Source organism: Petaurus breviceps, unplaced genomic scaffold (genome assembly GCF_028583685.1).
Source record: "Petaurus breviceps papuanus isolate PSGF00001 unplaced genomic scaffold, PetGlider_PUasm1.0 90734, whole genome shotgun sequence".
NCBI lineage: Eukaryota > Metazoa > Chordata > Mammalia > Diprotodontia > Petauridae > Petaurus > Petaurus breviceps.
In genome coordinates, this window is record NW_027187327.1 from 3,822,637 (window position 1) to 3,849,603 (window position 26,967).

General features: G+C 36.0%; 1 protein-coding gene across 3 annotated transcripts in view; it reads right to left on the reverse strand.

Annotated features, from left to right (window-relative positions):
* The window catches only part of TTK (TTK protein kinase), a 42,016-nt gene extending 15,372 nt beyond the window's left edge, over nt 1-26,644 (reverse strand). Inside the window, exons 1-13 of one of the 3 annotated variants that reach the window (XM_069066962.1) lie at nt 26,193-26,644; nt 25,931-26,024; nt 23,155-23,298; nt 18,033-18,255; nt 17,085-17,191; nt 14,234-14,377; nt 13,541-13,652; nt 13,372-13,444; nt 13,163-13,257; nt 8,238-8,325; nt 6,933-7,056; nt 5,142-5,308; nt 4,079-4,212 (exon numbers count right to left, since the gene is read on the reverse strand). In XM_069066962.1, coding sequence (XP_068923063.1) covers nt 4,079-4,212; nt 5,142-5,308; nt 6,933-7,056; nt 8,238-8,325; nt 13,163-13,257; nt 13,372-13,444; nt 13,541-13,652; nt 14,234-14,377; nt 17,085-17,191; nt 18,033-18,255; nt 23,155-23,298; nt 25,931-26,024; nt 26,193-26,207 — 1,520 coding nt within the window. In that variant the 5' untranslated portion in view covers nt 26,208-26,644. The remainder of the gene's footprint in view (nt 1-4,078; nt 4,213-5,141; nt 5,309-6,932; nt 7,057-8,237; nt 8,326-13,162; nt 13,258-13,371; nt 13,445-13,540; nt 13,653-14,233; nt 14,378-17,084; nt 17,192-18,032; nt 18,256-23,154; nt 23,299-25,930; nt 26,025-26,192) is intronic. The other 2 variants (XM_069066964.1, XM_069066963.1) reach the window with 2 other exon arrangements.
* Between the last annotated feature and the right edge of the window lie 323 nt (nt 26,645-26,967).

Here is a 26,967-nt window from a genome sequence, read left to right on the forward strand (position 1 = left end):
TATATATATATATATATATATATATATATATATATATATATATATATCTATATATGAGGATATATGGGCATATGAATACATATGTGAATGTGTGTATATATGTTTACAGATATACATAGATAGAGGGCACAGGACCAATTTAACAGAAAGGGATGATACTTAAAAGGTGAAATTAAGAGGTGAGAGGAATATAATGAGATGGGGAGAGACAGATTGGGGTAAACTATCTCATACAGAAGAGGCAAGGGAAAATGGTTACAATGGAGGGGAAGAATAGGAAGGCAAAAGGGAATGGGTCAACCTTATTCCCATTGAATCTGGCTTGAGGAGGGAGTGAAATACACACTAAATAGGGTATCTCACCTTCCAGGAGAATAGGGGGGAAGGGGATGAGAGGGGTGATGATGGAAGGGAGGGTAGGTTGGGGGGAGGGAAGTTGGAAGCACCCACTTTTGAAAAGGGATGGGATCAAAGTAGAGAATAGAACAAGTGGGAGGTGGGATAGGAGGGAGGGAAATATAGCCAGTCTTTTACAATATATCATATATGTTATTGTTTTGCTTTAGCCACACACGTACAACCTATACTGAACTGCTTATCTTCCCAGTAAGGGTAGGTGACAAGGAAGGAAGGGAATGAATCTGGAATTGAAAATTTTAAAATCAAATATTCAAATATATATATATGTATTAAAAAAAAAAAGAAGTGATCGGCAAATTCTTTCAATTTCTATTTTGCCCTCTGGTTCTAGAATATAAGGGCAATTTTGCTCGAGAATTTCTTGAAGAATGATGTCTAGGTTCTTTTTTTGATCATGGCTTTCAGGTAGTCCCAATAATTTTTATATTATCTATCCTGGATCTATTTTCCAGGTCAGCAGTTTTTTCCAATGAGATATTTCACATTGCCTTCTATTTTCTAATTTGTTTGGATCTGTTTAATAGTATCTTAATTTCTCATAAAGTCATTAGCTTCCATTTGCTCCAGTCTTATTTTGAAGGAGTTATTCTCTTCAGTGAGTTTTTAAAATTCCTTTTCCATCTGGCAAATTCGACTTTTTAAGGCATTTTTGTCCTCACTGGCTTTTTGAGCCTCTTTTGCTATTTGGTTAGTCTATTTTTTTTTTAATTATTTTTTTATTTTTTTTTTTTAAAGCAATTGGGGTTAAACAACTTGCTCAAGGTTACACAGCCAGTTGTTTTTTTTGTGTGTGTGGGTGATAAGTATCTGAGGCTGGAACCAATCCTGGGTCCTCACAGCTCTGGGGACAGCACTCTTACTCACTGCGCCACCTAGCCATCCCGAGTTAGTCTATTTTTTAAGGTGTTATTTTCTTCAGTGTGTTTCTGGGTCTCCTTTGGCAGGATGTTGACTCGCTTTTCATGATTTTCTTGCATCATTCTCATTTCTCTTTCCAATTTTTCCTCTAGTTCTCTTACTTGATTTTCAAAATTCTTCTTGAGCTCCTCCATGGCCTGTAACCAATCCATACTTTTCTTGGATGCCTTTGATGCAGGAGTTCTGACTTTGCTATCTTCCTCCCGCTTCATGCTTTGATCCTTTTAGTCCCCAAAAAAGGAATCTATGGTTTGATTACATTTCCTGGGCTTGCTCATCTTGCCAGTCAATTACTTGACTTTTGAGCGCTTTGCCACAGTAGAACTCTGTTTCCAGAATGGAGAGAGCTTTGTCCCAAATCACTGGGGTTTTCGCAGCTGCTGGAGCTAATAGCTGGGCACCCTCTCTTACAGACACCACAAGCTCTGGCTCACTGGTCACACACCCCACGACCACCACCCAACACTGCACTCCAGATCCAAACAGAGGTAATCCAAGTCATTGGATTGAACAATCACTTGGTCTCTCTCCAATTTGCAAGCCAGGAGCTCCTAAGACAGTCAGGCAATGGCAGCTGTGTGTGCTTCCACCCCTTCTTGCCCCAGGGCCAGGGGACGGACGACACTTGGTCCCCCTGTTCCCACAAAGGGAGGGGAAAAGTGCAGTAAAGATTGGAAAAGGAAAAATCCCTCCCAAAGGGGAGAAGCAAGGTGATACCAAAAGCAGAATTTTTTTCCCTTGGGAACCACTAGCCCAGGGGTGGGGAACCTGAGGTCTCAAGGCCACATGTGACCCTCTAGGTCCTCAAGTGAGGCCCTTTGACCGAATCCAAACTTCACAGAACAAATCCTTTTGGGATTCAGTCAAAGGGCCTCACTTGAGGACCTAGAGGGCTACATGTGGCCTAGAGGCTTCAGGTACCCCACTCTGACTAGACTATGTAAATAGGAGGGTCCACTTATCTGCAAAGGACCCCAGCTGCACAAGCATTTTCCCAGCCTGTCACAGACTGTCACCTAGCTTGCCTCCCAAGGACACACGGGGAATCCAACTTGGGATGCAAACAACAAATTATATCAGTTAGAGGAGGATAGTGGGGTGAGAGGGGTTGGCTCATTCTTGACATATTCAGGACCTCCTGCATGCTCTAGGTCCAATGTTTAAAAAATTTTGGCAACTCAAAAAGACAAGTTCAGGGGACTCCTTAACACTACCAATTAAGATATCGACCAACAGGAGTCCTTTTATATAAAGACTTGGCCTTGGAAAAAAGCTAAAAAGTTGATTTACTACCTATCAATGTATTTTCTGTTTCAGTATCCGACTACTATTAGCATTTTAAGAATTATTCCCAAGGCAGGTTATTTCATCAGTTTGACTGGTCTTTATATCCTTTGAGTTGTAATATAACATCCCCTACAGTATTACCACTGAGCTAAGACACCAGGCATGCATGGAAAAGTTTATTTATTTACATAGATGCGCGGTAAATTCATGGGAGGGTGGACTGGATATTCCTAATTTCAATTCCAACACTAAGGTACTAGGATTTTATGTTTAAACTATTTCATAAGGATAATCCATTACAGTGACATCCAATAGAAACCAGAGGGCACTGTGGCACTCAATCTATTCCCAAAGCATGTTTTTTAAAAAGCATGACTAGATTTACAAGTTTTTGTGGAGTTAGATATTTTCTTACCCTACCCCCCCAATAATTAATGTATTGTTTCTTTGCCCACTTTCTTTGAAAAACTTAACAGAATTGCCTAAACCCAGAAATTATGTTCTTCAACTATATCTCATGAGCAGAGCCAAAGCTACACACCTTATATTTAGTAGCCTTCTATGGGCCATGGACTCAAGTCATGACTGTTCCCCAAACCAATAATAATATTATTAAACTGACATTTATATAGCTCTTTTAAAATCTACAAAGAGTTTTACATACATTGTCTTATTTGAGACTGCGATCCAAATACAACAATTATTATTATCCACATTTTAAAAATGAGAAATCTAAGGCTCAGAGAGGTTTTGTTACATATCTAGGGTAACAGAACTAAATAAATGATAAAGGCAGAATTTGAACCTGGATATCCCTGAAACCATGTCTAGAACTCTATCTATCTTACCACCCTTCTTATTCACCCATGTTTGGGTTTATCTTTTCCCATTTGGATTATCACTGTTATAATGGTCATCCTGAAGAACCTCACTTTGTCTTAATTATAAGTAACCTGAATGCAAAAATGTCGGGTACTTTTCTATTCTGTGTACTTAGCACTGTGTTAAACTCTCAGAAAATATTCAGGTTGAACCAACTGTATAGTATTTGTTCCTTATTCTCATTTCTCAATTGTCCTATCCCTCAATGTTACTATTTTTTTTTGCCTTCTGATTTTAAGTTTTTGGCTTGGCTTGCTTTAGAGGGGATAAAAAATGGACAATTATTTTAAAGAAAAAATTTTAAAAGCTTAAAGAAAACATCAGAAGTATTAATGTGGTTGTACAAAGCTATTACAGATTAATCAGAAATAGCTTATTAAATTCATTAATCATTGGTCAGCCCCATCATTGCTTCCACTAGTAAGTACCCTTAAAAAAAAGGCACCCAGACATATCTAATTATCATAAAGACAAAGGCTTTATACCCTTCTACACTTTGAATATAGCTTTTAAAAAATAAACTGTGAAGAGAACTCACTGAAATGATAAATATAAAAGGAAAAGACTTTACCAGGCCATGTAGTCATGTAGTGTGTTGCTACTGCTCGGCGTGTTACACACAAATTTGTTATCAATTCTTTTAGGAGCTGTTGAAGATTGTTTTGAAATAGTTAAGCCGGGCTGTTCAAAACTGGAACGTTTTTGCTAAACCAAAAATAAACAAGGTGAAATTTAAAATGATCTTCACATTCAACCCTGCTTATTAAGTTCTATATCTAATCAAAACAGGAAATAGAGAAAACAGAAAAAAAGAATACTGAAGCAAAAAAAATAATATATCGTGCATATAGTAGTTATTTTGGTCCACTTCTGAAGTCTTGCTTATTTTCTGCTGTTACTGGTTCAGTTTTCAGGTGTATCTGACTCTTCCTGACCCCATTTGGGGTTTTCTTGGCAAAAATTCTGGAGTGGTTTTCCACTTCCTTCTCTAACTCATTTTACAGATGAGGAAACTGAGGCAAAAAGGATTAAGAGACTTGCCATGGGTCACATAGCTATTGTCAGAGGCTGGGTGTTTTAACTCAGAAAAATGAATCTGTCTGACTCCAGACCCAGTACTCAATACACTAAGCCCCCCCACCTCCCCCTAATTTTCTATTAACTAAAAAAGTCAACTGACACCCAGAAATAACTGGCCGTGTAACCTTGAGCAAGTTACTTAACCCCAATTGCTTTAAAAAAAAAAGTCAACTGAAACTTCATTTCCCAGTAGTATAGGATCATATGTATCCCAAGGACAAGATATTCTAGTTTCAATAATCTGTTCCTAAAAACTTCAATATTTTAGCCAAAAGTGGTATTTTTATTATCTTTACATTTTTAAAGATTTCCCAAAATATATAAGCCCATTAATTATACAGCAAAAATTCTAACTGTTCAATATACATAATACCCTTTACTTTTTAATTTATCAATGCCATTAAGTATGATACACCAGCAAAGGAAATTTCAAATGCAGTATTATGACATTTTTGAAATGCATTACAAATAAAGACTGTTTTTTTTTTTTCCCCAAACTGCACATTTGTTTTACTTAACAGGAAATAATTATATTCAATGAACAATTAAGTTACCTCTGGTAAGGTATTTCGGTTTGCCTCTGGAATCTGCCAATGATTAGAAGATGCAACATGATTCTGGTATAAGGACTCTGATTTTCTGTTACTACTACTGAAATTAGATTGTCGAAGGATCTGATTGTTTTCTGGTACTTTTGGTTCCTGATAATGCACTTTGTTTTCTGAAAATTGTATTAATATACAATGTTTATAAAACCAACTCATAATAAAATCTCAATATTAACAAGATGTTACCAAAATTACTTCTATCTTGTATAGATGTTTCTCTTTGCTCTAAAAATATATAATATGACTTTGGCTCTCATAAAAGATAAATTACTACTGAAGAGAACTTTCTATTTATTATTATTTTTTATTTAAATTACCTCCAATTAGTTATTCACAATTTAAATATGCAACCATCATACTAATGAAGAAATACAAATTCTTCATTTTTCATTGCCCTTTAGCTGATTTTGACCTAGACACTACAGAATTTCTTATTAAGGCAAAGTTTAAAGACTAGCACAAAGAAAAGTCCTACTAAGCATAAGAACTGTAACTAACTGTTATCCAGTATTTTATCAACTTTAAATGTTACTTAGTATTTCAGCCTTCAATCAACCAACAAACATTAAGCTCTTATATGTCAGGCTCTATTTTGTCATATGTATAAAATAAACATCACTGATATTCAAAAGCATAACCTCACTGAGACACTGCCAGATCTTCAACTGGATGCTAAAAATTAAAATATATTAAATATAGTTTTATTGTATTCTACCTTCAAATACTGATAATCCACACAATGGCAATATATGAACATTCTCATTCCTATTATGTCAGACAACCGGTTTTACCATAAGATGCTATGGAAATCAATAAAAATACCCAGTAATTTCTCCCCAATATCTCCACTAGACATATCAAATGTACATTCAACCAAAACATTTAAGTACAAACTAGGCAAAGTAATTGTATTCAAATATTTAATTTCTTGGAGTCAAGTGCCCTTGCCTATGTAGTGCCTTTTATTAGGAAAATTTGTATGATCCACAATTTGATCTGAAAGATTACTACTAGGGCTAACTCTTTCATTTTGCAAACTATACACATTGTAGAAGAATCTACAGTAAAAATAAAGAACAGAATTCAACCACATTGACAAGTTTATTTCCTTAGGGAAAAAAAAATATTGGTTAACTATTTTATAGACCGCTTCAGTGTCTCTTGCAACAGGTCAATTCATTAAACAAAGTGCATTACAATCAAAAATCATCATAGTACCTACTCCATCCTTCCTTTCCTTCAAATTAAATAATCTTTCACACAAAATTCTTGGTACTTCACTCTGAGGATATTCTTCAGAGAGTTAATTTTTCAGTTCGAAGTTACTCTAGAGGTTACTCTACTTCAAACTATACATGAAAAAAAAATTCCCTACTATAAAGTCCGCAAGCAGCTATCATCTAGTGTCTATCTGAAAACTTCAGTAATATAGAACCTGCTACCTCCATTAGAAAGCCATTTCCTTCTTTTGGGAAGTTCGAATATTAGGTAATTCTTACACAATACTTTTTTTTTCTATTCTTACACAATTCTCAACAAATGCCTGTTCACATAAGGCAGGGTGGTGAAGGAATACACAAATATCTCTAGATAAAAAGTATTCCCTCTGTTGGTTATTTCAGTTAGTTAATATTCACTTGCTTGTTTTAGCCGAGAAAAAAAAATTCTGAGATATTGTTTAAAAAAAATAAAAAACAAAGAACTGAAATATTTTATTCTCTACTTTGGATCCCTTACCTTCTTTTTTGTTTGGAAGACAAGATCCTGTTTTATTCCTTAGGGTTATTGTTGAATCAGGAGTAAGCTCTGAACTCTTCTCACCTAATAACTGAAAATCCATGGAGTAGATATTTTCAAGTGTCTATGTGAAAAGATTGAAAACCTTCAAAATGCCAACTAAAGCAAACTCCTGATAGATTTTTAGTAACACTGGCCTAGCATTTACCCATATACAACCCCCCCTCACATTTCTCCCATCCCACACACTTGCTTGTAAAGTTTCAGTAAAGATAAACTTGTGTTTAATTACTAATTATAACTATAGAAAGATTGGTATCAGATAAATTGCTTTTACTGAGACTGAAGTATATTAGCTATGAAAAAGGTAGTAATTTGAATGTGTATGTGGTCTCATGATCATAAGTTCCAAGAATTCTTTTTAGTATTAATGTAACTTTATTCACCCAAAATAATTACATTAATGTAAACATTTTTATGAATATGACACTAAATCACTGTAATCCTAATAGTATTCTTCTAAAATCTCACTTATTTTCCAGGATTAAAGAGGTCGTTGGCCAAGGCCAAAGATTATCATTAAACACAAAACTATAAAAATTATAAAACTATCTAGGAAGAACCATTTAAGAAGGGGCAGAATATTTTTCTTTCTCTCTCCCTGCCTCCCAATCTCTGTTCAAATTGCCATTTTAGGTATGACATCTAAGAAGGGATCGTTAAAAAAGAACCAAGTCTAGACATTAAGGATTCAAGAGAGATACCTGTTCTTTTCTGTTTCAAATCCTTAAGCAAAACATTCTTTTTGTACTCATTCAAATACTTCAGTGGTTCTGTGAGCTGATTCCTAGGGATACTCTGTCCTACATGCTCATCACAACTTATCCAAGTCTTCTCATGCTATGTGATTCTTGTTCATGTCTTCTTATAATCCACACAAGATTTACCCTATACCCTCAAATCTTTTTCATATCACATAAATGCCGGGATAGTGGATAGGTTTCTATACATAATCAATCAGCCATCTTTTCTAAACACCTATTTCCTGGGTGATAATACTATTCCGTATTTCACTGCCCATCTTCTGGTTAAGAGTCCCTCTGCTCAACAAAGCTGATTCTTCAAAAAAAAGGCCAAGATCTGTTGCTGGGACCATGTGAAAATACATGTCATTTAATATTTTGTAGTAAACTTCAGAATATGGGAAGCAATTAATTTGCAATATCATAACCAGAAAGACTAATAAATTAACCTTTTATTTAAGATTTTCATGCTTTTTACATAAGACTAAAAAATCTGCAATACCTTTATATTTTTTAACTCATATGAATCATCTTCACTTGGTTCCAGTTTAGGCACAATCAAACCTTGATATTCTGATTCAGGAGTGTGTCTGTTATCCATGAAAGAAAACAACTTTAACAATCATATTAGAAACATACCTCTCACTTTTTTCAAGCACATAAACTGTGTTACATTTAGCATACCCACAACTGCATAAAAAATTAAATGCCCAATAAAAGCAATATGGTATAGGTTAAAGAAAAGTGATTCTGGAATCAAAGGAATTGGGTTCAAATCCCATCTCTGCCGCTGATCTACATGATCTTGGGAAGATCGCTTAATAACCTCTCTGGACCTCAGTTTTCTTATGTGAAAAAATGAGATGGCTGGATTATGGCATCCAAGATTCCTTCCAGCTCTAGATATATGACTTAAATAATTTTTTCTTTCATTTATTTATTTCCGGGTTTTTTTTTTGGGGGGGGGGGAACTTTACAGTTTGAATTCCAAGTTGTTTGCCTCCTTTCCTCTCAATCCCACATTTGAGGTCAACATTTTATGTTGATATAGATGTGTGTGCGTGTGTATGTACACATACAGAGAGAGAAACCATACAATACACACTTCCATATATCAGTTCTTTCTCTGGAGGTGATCATTCAAATCAATGCTATACACCTCCAATGTACACTACAAGGTACAGCATTGATTTGAATGACCATTTTACTCAGAATAGCTAAGTCAGTTACTCTTTGAACAAAATTGCTGTTACTATAGTCAGCATTCTCTTAGTTTTGCTCATTTCACGCAGCATTATATCATGCAAGTATTTCCATGTTGTTCTAAAACCAACCTATTCATCATTTCTATAGCATTGTAGTATTCCATTATAATCATACCACAATTTATTCAGTCATTCCCCAATTGATGGGCATCTCCTCAATTTCTAGCTCTTTGCTACTATAAAGAGAGCTGCTATAAATATTTTACAACAATATAGGTCCTTTCCCTTTTGCCCTGATCACTTTGGGAAACAGATTTAATAGTGGCATTGTTGGATCAAAGGGCATACAGTCTTATTACTCTTTAGACATAATTCCAAAAAGCTCTCCATAATGATTGGATCAAGTCACAATTACAACAACAGTGTTTTAGTGCTCCAATTTTTCCATATCTCCTTCAGTATGTCATTCTCCCCCTTTGTCGTGTTAATCAATCTGAGGCGTGAGATGATATCTCAAAGTTGTTTTAATTTGCATTTCTCTAATCAATAATGATTTAGAGAATTTTTAAAATATAATCAAATATAGCTGGGACTTCTTCCAAAAACTGCCAGTTCATATCCTTTGACCATTGATCAATTGGGGAATGATTCAGTCTTATAAATTTGACTCAGTCCTCTATATATTTGAGGTATGAGGCCTTTATGTGCAAAACTGGCTATAAAAATTTTTTCCCAAAATTTTTTACTTTCCTTCTAATCTTGGAATCTTGGTTTTATTCACGAAAAAATTTTTTTTAATTTAATGTAATCAATATTATATATTTTACCTCCCACAATGTTCTTTATTTCTTATTTATTCATAAATTCTTCTCTTATCCACAAATTTCATAAGTAATATATTTCATGTTTTTCTAATTTACTAATGATATCTACCTTTATATGTCTAGGTCATGAATCTATTTTGATCTTATCTTGGTAAAGGGTATAAGATACTGATCAATTTCTATCAGACTGCTTTCCAGTTTCCCCAGAATTTTTATCCAATAGTGATTCCTATCCCAAAAAACTTAGATCTTTCCATTTCTCAAACATAAGGTTATTATAGTCATTTATTACTGTGTACTTTAACTACTCTTTTCATTTCAAATGAGCAACCATTTTATTTCTTAGCTAGCACCAGATACCTTATGCCTTATAATAGTTTAATATCTGATACTGCTAGACTTCCTTCCATTACATTTTTTCCCTTAATTCCTTTGATATTCATGAACTTTTTTTCTTCCAAATGAATCGTTTTTTTTTTCCTAGCTCAATAAAACAATTTTTGGTAGTTTAATTTGGATGGTATTAAATAAGTAGATTAATTTAGATAGAATTGTTATTTTTATTACATTGTCTCTGTCTACTCATGAACAATTACTATTTCTCCAATTATTTAAAAATGATTTTATTTGTATAAAAAGTATTTTAAACTACGCTTATGTCATTCCTGGGTTTGTCTTAGCAGGTATACTCCCAGGTATTTTACATTGTGTTAAATAACTGTTAAGTAAATATAAATTGTAAATAACTGTTAAGTAAATATAAAGTAACAGTCCACTTCTGCTACTCCTCTAAATTGATGATCAAATTGCAATAGCAAGGCAAGATATGTCATTTTCCTTATTAGGTTTTTCCAGACTAATCTTCCAAACCAAAATTTTCATTTTAACATGTCATCCCTTCTCACTAATAAGGCATACAGCAAAATCCAGCAGCACATATAACTAACAAGCACAAGCACCCCTAACCCCACCCAATATCCAAAAGTTTGTAAGAATTTACATTATTTCCCATGGACACCTAGTTTATGCATAATATAATGAAACTGTATAGTATTATGATAATTTCTATGGAAAAATGTGCAGAGTTCTAAACAGGAAGTCTGGAAATTAAAAAGTATACTTCCTTGACCCAAAAATCATAGGGTCTACCGTGTTTCCCCGATAATAAGACACTGTCTTATTAATTTTTTTGGACAGAAAAACACCAGAGGGCTTATTTTCAGGGGAGGGCTTATTTTAATGAACATTGACAGCAATTTTAATAAACAGGTAAATGTGAACAAAAAAATGTACCTTTATTCAGTAATGAATTCAATAAAGAACAGGATGACGCACTCACTGCTGCAGCTCTGATTGGATGCAGCTCGGAGCACGGCGTGCGTTTCACGGGGGGGAGGGGCACGGTGCATACAGAGGGTACCATAATGTAGCGTGTAGCGCAGGGGATCACCTTCACTACAGTAGCAATCTCAATAGGGCTTATTTTCGGGGGAGGGCTTATTTTTAGAGGAATCTTACACGGTAAGGGGAGGGCTTATTTTCGGGATAGGTCTTATTATCGGGGAAACACGGTAGAAGAAAACCACTTCTCATTTTGCCACTCCAGAACTGAAAAAGAATTTATTTCCTTTAAGGCAGCTAAAAAACAAATATTAAGCACCTACGGGGTGCAAAGCATTGTGAAAACACTGAAGATAACAAAATTTAGCCAGATGATACTACTCACCCCCTAGATTTTGGCAGAGTAATAAATTACCAAAGAAAGTCATAACATATACAATGTAACAAGATGTATAACTGTTAATATTGACTATCTATACTTCATTTTAGAGAGTTATATGAAATCTAACAGGAATAGTTGTTACCAAAATAGGTGGCAATGAGGAGAGATTCATGTTATAGTTGCTACTTACATGTAAATATTTGAAAGGTGGGTGTTTGTATCCTGGTGATTGCCTGTATATACAGAGTGACCCAAAATTAAAGCTTTAAAGGCTTAAAAATGCACTAAAACTATTGGAATTCCTTATATTTATGTGTACTCCTAAGTTTCACATGGACAAAAAAGCAGTCTTTTACATATTTCCAACAATGAATCAGGATCATATGGTCACAGGGTCCTATCTATAAAGCTGGAAGGTATTTTAGTGGTTAACAGATGAGGAAACTGAGGTCTAGGGATATTAAATTAATTGTCCATTCATACAGCTAACAAATGATTGAGGGAGAATTTGAACCCAGATCTTCCTGATTCCCTATCCACATGAAACATGATTTAAAAAAAAAAAAAGCACCTCCATAATTCCTTTGCTCCCTGACAAGTTTTAGACAACTTCCTACTTATCAATTTCCCAAACTTCCACAATGTTCTACATATTAGTCTACCTTAGCTATACAAAAGGGTAGCTCATCATCACCAGTGGTCTCATTTTAATATTCTAGAACTCTGAAGTACCTCTTACTCCTACCCCTCTTTTTCTCCATCTACTTTACTCTTAAACCTGTACCCCATCCTGACCTTGTCTCACTGCTCTCCCACTCCATCATTCATGTTTTCGCCTTTACAACCCTGACCTCTAGTTAGCCAGTTGAATTTTATACTGTCCTCAAATCCTCTCCTTTTTTGTCCTATCATCTCTCACATTTTCATCAAATGCTAACTTGGGTTACCATCAGATCTCCATTACTCTGCTCCTATCTGCAAGTCACTTATGCCCGTGATAGCATCCACATGCCCTCAAAGAGCTTGATCTATCAATCATTCTCTCTCTTTTTCTAATCTTCAATTTCTCCATATCTAATGGCTCCCTCCCTGCTGTCTACCATAAACGTACAGTGGTCTTCCCATTCTAAAAAATAAATGGACGAATAAATAAATAGATAAATAGCTTCACTCAATCTTGACATTACCTAAAGCTATTACCCTCTATTTTAACTCCCTTACATTGTCAAAATTTTAGAAAAACCTTCCAAGCTCACTGCCTCTACTTTATCTCCCCCTTACTTCTTAGTCCCTTGAAAAGTGGCTTCCAACCCCACTTATTTAATTAAACCACTTTCTAAAGAACAAAGTACCATTTCTTGGCGCTCAACTTTCTTGACTTCAAAGCTCTGCTCATAAATGCCTTCAAAAGGTCTGTCTTTATTCCAATTATTAAAGATTCTGTCCCCCTCTTTTATTTTGCATATATTTTGTGTTTACTTACCTTGGGTCTTTGAATCTCTAGTACCTAGTAACAGCACCATAGTGAACAATTAATAAATGCTTATATAGGACTTTACTGTAAATACAACTTTAATCATTACAATTACACTATAGGTCTTAAAAGATCATTTTAGCATCATTCCTTAATATGCTAAAAGTAAAAAAAAAAATGTATGCAAAAAAAATTTCTTACCTTTTTGTAAAACTCTGCCCAACTGGACCATCTGTCTCCACAGTTTCACCTGGGCTATTTATAAGGCTAACTGGGACCCTTCCAAATGGGCATGACTAGATGATTTTTGGAAAGATTGAAGAAACTAAGTATGAAATTAAATAAAATCTCAAGCCCAACCCCTCACAATCATCACTACCATACCACACAAAACATTTTCAAAATCTTACTGGTTTAGATTTGTTTAATTGCTTCAAGGGATTTCTACTACTCATTTCTATATCCTGAGGAGGTATGTTCTCCCTAAAGCAAAAAGAAAATACACACTGTAATTTTTAAAGAACAAGTTCTATACACTATCAAAGTAGATAAGTATCTCCAATAACTCAGTTTTCTTACCCATATAAAAATCTGGCCATATCAGGTAGTCTTCTGGAATCACAATTAATATTTCTATTCTGTAAATTTCCAAGTGGGTTTTGGAGCGATTCTTGGATATTGAAAATGGTAGCTGATGTAAACAATTTAAAAATAGTTTAATTTATATATGCACATGGTTTTCTGTATGTAACTTCTGAATATAATTTATGGTTTTGTCATGAGCTCCAAATAGTCCCTCCCTATATATCAGAAACCTAACAAGAAAACTGTCCTATTTGGTAAGGTTGCTTCTGTTAAGTCTCAATAGTGTTTAGTCATGTCTAACTCTTTGTGACCCCATTTGGGGTTTTCTTGGCAAAAATACTGAAATGGTTTGCCATTTCCTTCTCCAGTTGATTTTACAGATAAGGAAACTGAGATAAACAGTTAAGTGACTTGCCCAAGTCACATAGCTAGTGTCTGAAATCAGAGAGATGAGTCTTCCTGACTTTGTACTGACATATTTCTGAGTCCCCTCCAAATCTGAGATTCACTGTTCTTTCTAGACTGAAGTTGCTTATGTTAAGCTAAAAGCTTATGTTCTTATAAAAAACAGTATGAAGTTTCCCAAAGCAACAAGCAACATATCATACTTAAAAAAAAAATCCAGAATCCCTTATTTACAAGTAACAACTAAAGACCAAATGGAAGAACATGTACTAGGAGATTTACCTGAAAATTTATTTTTTTCTTCCTCTGAAAGTAACTGTTTTTTCTGTAGATTTAAATTCCGTATGGCAATTTCTAACATTTCTTGTGGGACTGCACCACATTCTAGAGCTTTTTGAAGAAGCTGCTTACTTTTTTTGAAGTTGCCTAACAAGCAATGAAAAACAAGAATAAGACTATACCCTTCCTCCTCAAACATTTACACAAAACACTTAGTTATATATATTTTTTTCTGGCAACCTACAATTCTGTCAGTCAGTTCTACCTTATAACTAGAAGTAGGAAAATGGATAGTTGGGGGTGAGGTCTCAATTTGATTGCAGAGTGAAAGTAGAGAATAGAGGCAAATGTAAGCGCCAGAAGAAATTAATCAAAACAAGCTATTTATACATTTTTAAGATTTCTATTAAAAAGGTTAAATTTATTAAATATAATACATAAAAAGCATATTCCAGAAACATGTATATTACAGATTACAGTCTGATGACTTAAGTACTTCATACTACATTAATTTTCAATTTTAACTCATTTATATATGTTGCTTTGTTAACTTGTCTTTTTCTTAAATTGATATATTTCTAACTACATTATAAGGTCCTTGAGGACAGAAGCCACCTGAATCATCATTCTCCCCACCTCACACTCACTCCAGTCCTTAGTATACACTCAGTGAATATAGGCCAATGTACAATATCACGATGTACAATATCAGTCATAATCATGCTATTAGACGATTTTACTTAAGTGCTTTCAAGGAATCTACTTTGTAGTTGAGTTTATTGGAAAGCACCATTAAATCAAAACAAAATGTATCAATAAATGCTGTTCAACTGCAGATTTAGACATGCTACCAGAACACTTCTAATTTAATTTTGTAACAATTTTTTTTAAAAAGATAATTTTTGGAAAATCTCATATTTAATGCTTTCATAAGCATCCAACAACCACTTCACAAAGGCAGAGCTAACAATTATAAATGCTTTGCTTTTTCTTAAGTGTAGCATAGAAATATTCTTTTCTTTTACTTTCAAATGTGCTATAGGTGAGCTTATTGATGCAGCGTGATAGGTCCAATTAAAGAAATGTTCTGAAAGTGATCACCAAGACCTCAGAGAATGGTATCTATCTTTGGATGTGAATTAATCCCAAGTTCCATTAAAGTAGCAGTAGCACTATGGCTAATAGTTCTATAGATAGCAGGGAAGAGAAACACAAAACCCAAACAATCCCCTAACCAGTCATGTATAAAAATCATTTGGGCCCATCTTTGCTATTGCGGCCCACGAGTCATATTAAATAACAAGTTGGCTTATTTCTGTAGATAATTCAAGTTTTGAAAAACATATCTGTCCCAGATCACTACCACTTATCACAGTGCCTGGCACAAAGCAGGCATTTTAATAAATGCTATTGATTGATATTAAATATTAAGTACTGTTTCACAAAGTACTACAAATAACAGTGTCGTTACTTTAAACATAATTTAATGTATATTATCAACAATAAACTGAAACACATAAAAAATTTCATTTTAAGCATTACATATTGCTTTCTTTTAAAGTACATAATAAATTTAACAGGTAACTTTCAAAACTGTCTTCCTTCTCTATATTAGAAAAATGCTTAATGACCTTTCCTTTTCTTTTTTGTCATCCTATTTCTATCTCCATCTTCCATTCCCAAATGATTAAAATGTTTTGCTTTTTTATTCTGCTTTTAGCAAGAGTAAAAATGAGTACTTCCATATATTATACACTAGAAAAAGAGAATCATATAGGAAAATGTCTCTATTATGCACAGCTTTCTTTAAAAAAGTATTTTAATAAATTCAACATATAACTTTTAAAGCTGTCCTGCCTGTGTGTATGTGTGTGTAAAATGCTTTAATGACCCGTCTTCCCATTTTTCTGACAACTCTATTCCTATTTACTTCTTCCCAATTCTACCCTCCTCCAAATTTTTTTAAAGTAGAAAAAAATAAATTTTTTTAATAAGTACACCTACTCAAACAAATCAAATCCACAAATTAGTCCTTTTCCAAACTGTCTTATTTTGTAGCTGAAACTGTTAGTCAGGAGCGGAACAGCAGGCTTTATCAGTTCTGAATTGTATTTGGGCAATGCATTGATCAGTCTTTCAAAGTTGTTTTCTTTATAAAGTTTTTCATATAACTAGTTCTCCTAGTTCTATTAACTTCAATATTTAAAATTCTTTTTAAAATCAAATTATATTTTTTCAATTAACAAGTATTTTTTTTGCTCTTCCCTCTCATGCCACACTGTAAAAAAAAAAAACAAAAAACCTCATAACAAATATGAAGACTGAAGCAAAATAAATTCCCACACTGGCCACATTCAAAAACATATGTCTCACTGAGCACCATGTGTCCATCATCTGCCTTTCAGTAGGGAGGTAACATTCTTCAATAATACTCTGGCTGGAATCATGGTTGGTCATTGCATTAATTGGAGATCTTAAGTATTTTAAATTTGTTCATCTTTAAAATGTTGCTATTGTATAAAATGTTCTCCTGGCACTGTTCACTTCCCTATCAATTCAAAAAAGTCTAACCCAGGTTTCTCTGAAATAATGTTTCATCATCTGTCATTGCATAATCCTGTCCCACAATTTGTTATTATTCTCAAATGATGTGGGACCCTGTTTCCAGTTTTTCTTTTCCACCAAGGTGATGCTAAAGTATTTTTTATTCACATGGTTTTTTTTTCTTTCTTTAACCTCTTTGGAGTATATGTCTAGTACTAGTATAGCTGGATCATTCCAAATTACTTTCCAGAATAGCTAGACTGGCTCTAAGAAATATTTGTAACATTATAGATAACCACTTCTATCTTACCTTGAGATAGTTCAAACTGTGCAAAAGATACATGCACAAAAGCGAATCTCTTGCAGTTAGCCTTGGCCATCTGAAAGCAGTCACGTGCATCATCTGGCTCTTGAATACTGTAAGATGGAACAATGAAGACTGGGATGAGATGAGAACAAAAAGAGCTAAGGAAAGTTAACTTTATAGAAGTTAGTCCTAAGCAAGCATCTCAAGAGTTCTCACAGGGTGCCATACAACACTGGTATCACGGAGAATACCAGATATTCAGTATGACACATTTTTCTAAGTAATAGAATAAAGAAGAAATGCAACCCATTATGTACATACTGATTGATAAGAAGTTTAGTTTCACATCATATATTTTTAGACAACGATACTGGACAAATGGCCATTAATAGGCATAAGATTTTATTACCGATTGTGTAAAAGATATAAAAAAAAAGATTGCTTACAAATAATTTCCATGGTTACATTTTTTCTAATAACTTTCTATGAATAGTCTATATCTAAATATATGGAAAAATTTAAACAGAGAATGAACAGGTATGACAGGAAAGTTAACTCTACTTTTCTTTCTAAATAATTAGGCCTAGTGTATACAGTCATTCAATTATGTTTAAAATAATTTACAATTTTTCTGTTTAGTAACAACATACTAGACGTGGAAGGTAGAGGAGAATTTCAGAAAAAATACACATTTTGAACTATTTAGCAAAAAATAAATATATTTAAATTTATAAATAGTAGTCATTTATATGTGTTTTAATAGATACTCTGAAATATTTACAGTATTTCCAAATAAAACTCACTACTGAAATGTACCTGGATAACATATAACAGACTGAACTCAAAAGCAATTAATTGACTACTATGTGGGAAGAACATTGTATCAATAGAGACACAAAGACAGAAATGAACTCCCTGTCCTCACATATGAATACTATAGTTAATACTTACGCTTTCAGTTCAGCAAATCTCACTTGAATTTGAGCAAAACTTTCATTTTGACCATATTTGTCTGGAGGAAGTGCTTCAATTGCTTGACTATAACGGCCAATCAATTTATTTAGAAATCCATCATCTTGAGGAACACTTTTTTTTTCTATTTTTAGCAGAAAACTTAACCAGTTCTCTGGGGTGTTTGCTGTCATCATAATTCGGTTAACAGTTCCTGAGTTATCTGAATAAAATGATCAAAATGCACTGTTATCTGAGAGATAAAGCTACATAAAATAATGCCAAATATATTATTCTAAAACAACTACATCTAATAACAATTCCAGAAACATATATAACTCCTGAAAAACTATACAGCTAAACAATAACCTATTCATATAATGCTTTAAGATTTGCAAAGTGTTTTTGTGTATATTAATTCATTTAACTAAAAATTTATACGCCAGAAGGTATATATATATCTTATAACCTCATCATTAGCACATGTAGTACTCAAAAAATGACTATGCTTGCGGCCTTGACACATCATCAGTTCTTTGCTCAACATCCTACTTCAACTGCCTTGATAAGAATCAGTCTTTTTACAGTGGCACTCAAAACCATCAGCTTAAGCTATGTAGGCAGCTAGGTAGCACAGTGCATAAGAACACTCAACTTGAAATCAGAAAGACTTGAGGTGAAACCTGCCTTAGACACTTACTAGTTGTGACCTGGTGAAGGTAATTTAACATTTCTCAGCTTCAGTTTCCTCATCTGCAAAATAAGGATAATAATAACTATGCCTAACCCAGATAAAATACATACAATGTTGTAAACCTAAAAGTACCACATAAAATATCATATACAGTACCATGTTATCCTGGATTCTGTGCCTTTCAAACAGGTTATTTCTACTACCCAAAATACGGCTGCTCACCAACTTTAAAAAAAAAATACGTTCAGGTGGAAGAGAAATAGGGAAGGTGACAGTTGCTTCCCTATTGTACCTCATCCAATATTTTATCATTTATGACTTCCTTAATCTAGATGTTCTTAGTATCTGTACACTCAATTTGTACTACACTACTGGTAATTAATAAAGGCATGAACTTCTTTAAATAGTATGTTCTTGAAAAGTTTTAAGTTAAATCACTTTAAATGCACTTGATAAGGCAGATTAAATAATATCTAAAGTCCCTCATAACTGTAAGATTTTAGGGAAGCTTACTATTTAAAAGGAATCCTTTAATAAATCTTAGTTTTTCACATATAATACCAAATTTATTGAGCATCAGGGATTGAATGATTTCTCTTAATTGAATTTTCTAGATAACTTGGTTGTCTTTATTATTTTCTGTTGTGTCTGACTCTTCATGACTCCTTTTACAATTTTTCTTGCCAAAGATAATGGGAGTGATTTGCCATGTCCTTCTCTAGCTCATTTTGCAGATGAGGAAACTGAGGCCGAGTTAAGTGACTTGTCTAGGGTCACACAACTAGTAAGTGTCTGTGACCAAATTAGAACTCAGGAAGATGAGTCTTCTTAACTGCAGGTCTAGCACTAACCACTGCATTAACTAATTACCCCTTAGATAATTACATAGAATTAAATAAAAATTTTTAAGTCATATTTTATTCAGAGAAGAATTCTTGAAATATCTTTTAACAGCTCACATTTTATAGCACTTTAAGATTTGCAAAGGATTTTCCTCATGGAAACCCTATGAAATCGGTAGCAAAATATTATTTTTATCTTAGAGTTCAGAAGGCTGAGAGTCTGATAATTTAAGACATGCTCATGATGACTTAAACAGAATTCTGCAGGTTATGAGTGGTGCTCAATTTACTATACTATATATACTATACTATACCCTTTTCTTTTTTGAGTATAATTATGAATGTAGAGCATTACACTCTCTTAAAACAGTGATATCCTCAGAAGCAATTTCAGTATATAGGGCTCTTGCTCCCATAACAAGAAGCTTGAAAAAGCTATTTCAATGTAGAATTTTAGAATAACTGTGGGATTTGTTTTTCAATATACCTTAAAAAAGGGTAGATATTAAATGGTTGACTTTTTTCATTATAGTAACATTTGTGGTATAGTCTAGTTGTTCATTCATTCAGTTGTGTCTTATTCTTCGTGGCCCCATGGACCTGGGGTGGGGAACCTGTGGCCTTTGTTCTGTGAAGTTTGGATTCAGTCAAATGGCCCCACTTGAGGACCTAATGGGCCACACGTAGTCTCAAGGCTGCAGGTTCCCCACCCCCACAGCATAGACCATAACACACCAGATCCTTCTATCCACCATCTCATAAAGTCTGTCCAAGCTCATGTTTAATACTTCCATGACACTATCTCATCGTCTGCCATCTCCTCCTTTTGCCTTCAATCTTTCCCAACATTAGGGTCTTTTCCAATGAGTTCCAGCTTCTCTTTATGTGGACAAATTATTTAGGCTGCACCTTCAGTGTTTGTCCTTCCAATGAGTAGGCTGAACTGACTGATCTGATCTCCTTGATGTCCAAGGGACTCTCAAGTCTTCTCTAGCAACCACAATTTGAGAGCATCAATTCCGAGGTGCTCAGCTTTCCTTGTAGTCCAACTCTCACAGCCATACATTGCTAATGGAAAAATCATAGCTTTCACTATATAGATCTTTGCCAGCAAAGTGTCATCTCTGCCTTTTAGTATGCTATGCAGATTTACCATAGCTTTTCTCCCAAGGAGCAAGCATCTTGGAATTCCATGGCTGTAGCTGCTGTCTGCAGAGAACTTTGAGCCTAAGAATATAAAATCTGACACTGCTTCCATTTTTTCTCCCTTTATTTGCCAGAAAGTGATACAACCAGTTGCCATAATCTTAATTTTTTTAATGCTAAGCTTCAAGTCAGCTTTTATCCTCTACTCTTTCACCCTTATCAAGAGGTTGCTTAATTCTTCTTCACTTTCTACCATTTGAGTGGTATCCCCTGCATATCTAAGATTGTTCATATTTCTCCCAGCAATTATGACTTTTGATTCATCCCACCTGGCATTTCAAATGATGTATTCTGCACAGAAGTTAAATAAATAAGGTGACATCATACAGCCCTGTCATACTTCTTTCCCAATCTTAAACCAATCAGTTGTTCCATGTTCAGTTCTAAATGTTGCTTCTTGATTTGCATACAGGTTCCTCAGGAGACAAGTAAAATGATCTGGTACTCCCATCTCTTGGAAGATTTGCCATGTTTAGTTGTGATCCACACAAAGGCTTTTCATGGAGCAGAAGTAGATGTTTTTCTGGGGACTTCCTCACTTTCTCCATAATCCAGGCAATGTTGACAATTTGGTCTCTAGTTCCTCTGCCTCTTTGAAACCAGCCTGCACTTTTGGTAATTCTTGTTCACATCTTGCTGAAGCCTAGTTCACAGAATCTTAAGCATAACCTTGTTAGTGTGTGAAATTAGCACAATTGTTTGGCAATTTAAACATTCTTTGGCATTGCCTTTCTTTAGGATTGGAACAGAAACTGTTCTTTTCCAGTGCAGTGGCCACTGTTGAATTTTTCAAATCTGGCATATTGAATGTAGCACTTCAACAGTATCATCTTTTAGGGTTTTAAATAGTTCAGCTGGAATTCCATCACCTCCACTAGCTTTATTGTTAGCATCACTTCCTAAGGCAGTGTCTGGTTTTATATTTTAATTTGCTCCCTCTTTTAGCTATTATTTTTGAATGTGGTCAAGTGTGCTTATCTCAACCCCTACTTCCTCCCTCATACACCTACATATCAAGCCAGTAACAATTCTTTCTTTCGTCACTGTCTCTCATATCTGATACTTCCTTTAGTTGCACTATCACTATATTGTAGGCCTTTATTAAGTCATGATTGCCCAATAGCCTCCCTATTGGGTTACTTGTCTCTAGTCTCTCCCCTCTACCCTATACAGGCATCAATCAGATTCTTAAAACAATCACTTGTCCAGGAAGTAATGAGCATTGCCAATTTTGAGGTTGGACTAGATGACCTCTAAGATCTTTTCCACCTCTAAATCTATGATCTTAAAATTCCTTTAATTCAACAATTCTATGAAAGTTAGTCTGTAGAACTTTATAGAAACCTTGAGAGGCCTCTCTAATCTTTCCTTACATAGCATTCTAACAAGCTTGGTTATCTATTTTTTTTTCCTGAGGGGGGAAGGCAGGGCAATTGGTGTTAAGTGACTTGCCCAAGGTCACACACCTAGTAAGTGTGCTAAGTGTCTGAGACTTCATTTGAACTCAGGTCCTTCTGACTCCTGGGCCAGTGTTCTATTCACTGTGCCACCTAGCTCCCCCAGTTATCTGATTTCTTGAACCATACAAAAGCAATAGCTTAAAAGGAGATATACGAAGGAGTACAAGTGAAGCACAAGTGCTGGTACCACATAGACATTTAAGGTCATGTCATCCTGGAAACATGAAATTAATTTTAACACCCACTGATTAAGAAAATAATCAAATGTCATCACAGTAGAAATATTTCCATTTAAAAGGTAATAAAAATATTTCCATACTTAAAAGGAAAACGGTATGCTTATAATGCAAAATCTGTTGCACAGAACACATTTTCAGATATACAAACTAAATAAGTTAATATATATGATTTAAAGTCATAGGAAACCTTACAGATTAGTTTATTTTATGGATAAGAAAACCAAGGCCCAGAAAGCTAAAGTGACTTGCTAGTGATTACACAAGTAAAAAAGATGGATAATTAGCACCTGGCCCTGGGTACTATTTAAAGATAACTATCATGTCTTGCCTACATATTCTTTTCAAGCTAAACTTCTCCACTTTCAACCAATCTTTGTACTGAATGATCCTGAGGTTCTCCATACAAGTAAATTTCCCCTGGATAATCTCCAATCTATCACTGTCCCGCCTAAAAGTGACATCCAGAAAGGAACATAAAACTACAGATATTTTCTGCCCAAGGCAAAGGTCAGTAGCACTATCACTATTCTTGTTCCAGACTATATCTTCTGAATCTTTCCCTCTTGATTTAGGGAAGGCTAAATCAATAGCCATGAGACCCTGTCATGAACACAGAGTATCTTATTCTGCCACAGAAAACACTAAATAGCATGCTTATTAATGGAATTTTAAAATGCTTACCAGAAGTATCTGCAGAGACTTTATTAAAATTTAACTCATCAGTAAGATCTTCATTCTTAATTTTATTTTTGATATCTCTAACTTTGTTCATAATGGAAGTGATCATTGGCAATTCTTTACCACTTAGATCTTCAGCTTCCATTTCTAGACAAAAAGGGAAAAAACAAGCAGCTTAACTTAGTTCAACTATACTGTTCCAGGATCAAAGTAGAAAGATTATATTTTGCATGTATGATGCTAGCCTTTTAATATCAAGCCCCTTTCCTCGTTTCTTTACAGCAGATAGTTTAGTTAACCTTAACTTAACCTGGCCACTTAAGATAAGAATAAAGCAACTAAAACATTTAAATTTTATAAACCACACACACACACACACACACACACACACACACACACACACACACAAACTGCTTGGGTCATGTAATCAAGTATGGAGATGCAATGAACTAGAGCCATACTCCAACCTAAGTAGGTTACCAAAGCGGTCTTCTCCAGTGTTGATGAGTTTCCTCCCTTCTGATGGGGTTTAAAACTTGGACATTATACCAACAGGCAACAGTTAAAGAACCACAATTGCTTTTCTCTTAAGCTCTCCTGCCTCTTCTCCTCTAGGTGATTCTCTTCCTCCAACCTTTCTTGTTGCCTCTAACTCCTTTCTTCTGATTTCATCCCTCCATCCTTTCTTCTTGCCTTCTTTCCAAATGCAACAAAATACAGAATTATCAAATGCTCAAATAACCTGGAATTTAAAGCTATTTAAAGCATTAAATTAACTGAGTTAAGTTTAAAAGAAACCTTGCCTTCTGTAAATAATCATACTGGAAATGATATAAATTTTCACAGACTTTTCTCAAATAAGGAAACACCTATATTGTGGGACCTTTGTTATACTAGTATTGAGAGGCAGAATAATTGTATAGGTAAACTGCTGTAAGAGTTTTGACTGTGTAACCTTGGTAATATTATTTGGCCAACAGTATCTCTCAATACAGATAATCAAAGTTCTAATATGCCTGAACTATATATAATTCATTAATATGTATAACTCTCCCATCTATACACATCACAACCCCTCCATAACTTAGTAAATAATCTTTATGAATTGTTCTACTTTAATATTCTGATAACAAGCCTCTCTGAACTTAATTAGGCTGGTATTTTTTTTTTTGCCTTTTTTTTTGGGTGCGGGAGGCCCATTGGGGTTAAGTGACTTGCCCAAGGTCACAGGGCTAGTTTTTGTGTGTGTGTGTGTTAAGTGTCTGAGGCCAGATTTGAACTCAGGTCCTCCTGACTCCAGCACCGGTGCTCTATTCACTTTGACACCTAGAGGCCCCTAAGCTGGTATTTTAATGACTGACACAAGGCTTGTTGCTGATCATATGCCAGAAGCTTTTCCAGCTTGGCAGGACCTACTAAAACCTATATTCTCTTGGTATTCAATTGTTTCAGTTGTGTCCAGCTCTGTAATCTTATTTGAGATTTTCTTGGCAAAGATACTGAGGGGTTTGCCATTTCCTTCTCTAGCTCACTTTACAGATGAGGAAACTGAGTCACACAGGGATAAGTGATTTGTTCAGGGTCACACAGCTAGTGTCTGAGGCTGGATTTTAATTCAAGTCTTCCTGACTTCAGGCCGGGTATTCTATCCACTGTGCCACCTAGCTGCCCTTTTATATACTTTTATACTCTCTAGGCATTGCTTAAGAGAAGCCAGAGTCACTTCCCCATTCGGATAAGGTATCCAAGCAGGACTTTCATTAAAGTTCTGTATTATTGTGTATTTTTAATGGTACATAGCATCTGGTCTCACATGCCTTTAGCCTCTCAAACGGTGGTCATGTCTGATTCCTTAACCATCTGTGCCTCAATTCCCTCATCTGTAAAATAAGGTGGGGGAAGGTAGACTGGATGACCTTTAAGGTCTCTTCCAGTACTCAATCTATGATTCACCCACCACTGCGTTACCTAAATTCTGTCTTTGTGGCACTGGATCTAGTCTTTCAAGAGCTATATGGTCACCTGTCAAGTTCTCACCTAACTCCTAATTTGGCTACAATGAGCTGGAGAAGATGTAGGGACTGATTTCCTACATAACATGCAAAAACAGAAGGACTGCACAACTATACGACTTCTAAGGTAACTTCTGAGTCGATTTCTCATCTAGATCAGGGTTCTTAACCTGGAGACCGTGAACTTGCTTTTTAATATTTTCATAATAGTTTACTTTGTAATTCTATGTATTTTACGAGTTTAAAAACTTTTTTTTTTTTTCTGAAAAAGGCTTCACCATTCCACCAAGTGTCGGTGACACACAAAATAGCTTAAGAACCCTAGATGGAGCATCCAGACTCCCAGCTGAAATCTTATCATCAATTATGGAGAAGAGCTTCATAGCTTACGTAACCTGCAACAGCAAAAGTCAAGCCTCTGACACGAGTCAAGTTCCACACACACACACACAGGCTGCAGGAAAACAGCTGGGGCAAGACAAAGCCAGTTGCAGAAAACAGCAAGTGCTTAATCTCACTCATTAAACTTTAGCATTGGAAGAGACACCTAGGCCAACTCCCTCGAGTTTATAAAAGAGGAGGCTGGGGGGAGGAGGGCGGGGAGGGGAGGAGAGGAGTGGGGCTTGCCTAAAGTCACACAGCTCCTATTAAGTTAACGGAGAACCAGACCCCTAGTGCTCTACGCCTCACTCGGCCGGCGGTGGCAGCAGGACTGTCTCCCATGGTGAAATCCCTCCCTGTCTCCCTCTGGAGGGTCCCTGACACACCTTCCGGTCCCTCTTTCCAGAACAACTTGGCTCTTCGCTGTGCTCCGCGGCCCGAAATCAGGCCCACTCCCCTCCGGAAGGCGCCGAGATGGGTCTGGCGGGGGCAGAGGAGGCCGCGCTGTTCTCCAGCCATCCCAGCTCAGAGGCCCACGCCCCTCCCGCGGCCCCACCAAACGGGCCCTGGGCCGGTCTAACCGCAGCCGCCCCCTCCACCTCCGCCTCTCGCGCCCACTCCCCACCGCCCCCCTTCACCCCACCTTACCGTCCTCGGCAGCATTCGCGAAAGGCCCCCACGAGCCGGCTGACGCCGAGAGGCCCCCAAGTGTCCACGAAGTAGAACTCATAGTCCGCAGAATTAAAAAAATAAAGGAGAGAAAAGAAGGCCGGTTGCAGACTCTTCGCCGCGGCGTTTGAATTTTCCCCGCTGTGGAAATCGCGGCTTCCTATTGGTAGATTCTGGCAAGCGGAAGAGCGCTAGTGGGGATTGGAGCAGATGCCCGGAAGTGGGTATTGGAGCGGATGCCGGCTCTACCTCTCGCCCTGCTCCAGTGCGCACGCGCGCGCAGATGTCTTTAAACTGCTCTGGTTTAGCTCTGGAGGTCGTTTAGAGTAGATTTTACTGGGATTTAGCGTCGTAGTGCCGCAGGCAACAACCGCTCCTGGGAGGAGCTTGTCGCTGTTGGGGAATTGGAGGCCACCCTATGGACCTATGGGAAGCCGCGACAGGCGTTTTGGTGGCTGCCCCTTTTCCTAATCTCTCCAATCCTTTCCTTGGTGGGAGACTGGGGTCGTCCAGGACCTCACCCCCCCCCTCCCCATTGCGTGTCCCCTCCCTTGTTCTCTTCCCAGCCTAGTGAAAGGCTTGGCTCCCTCTCCCGGGCGGGGACCCTTACGGAGGAGGACCTAGCTTTTAGGTCGAAGATCCTGGTGTTGCCGACCTGAGGCGAGAGCCTTTTCTCAAGGTCCCTGGGCTGTCGGGCCGGCTCTGCCTCAGCTTCCTGACTGCATTCCCCGAGTTATCCTTAAATGACTCCTTC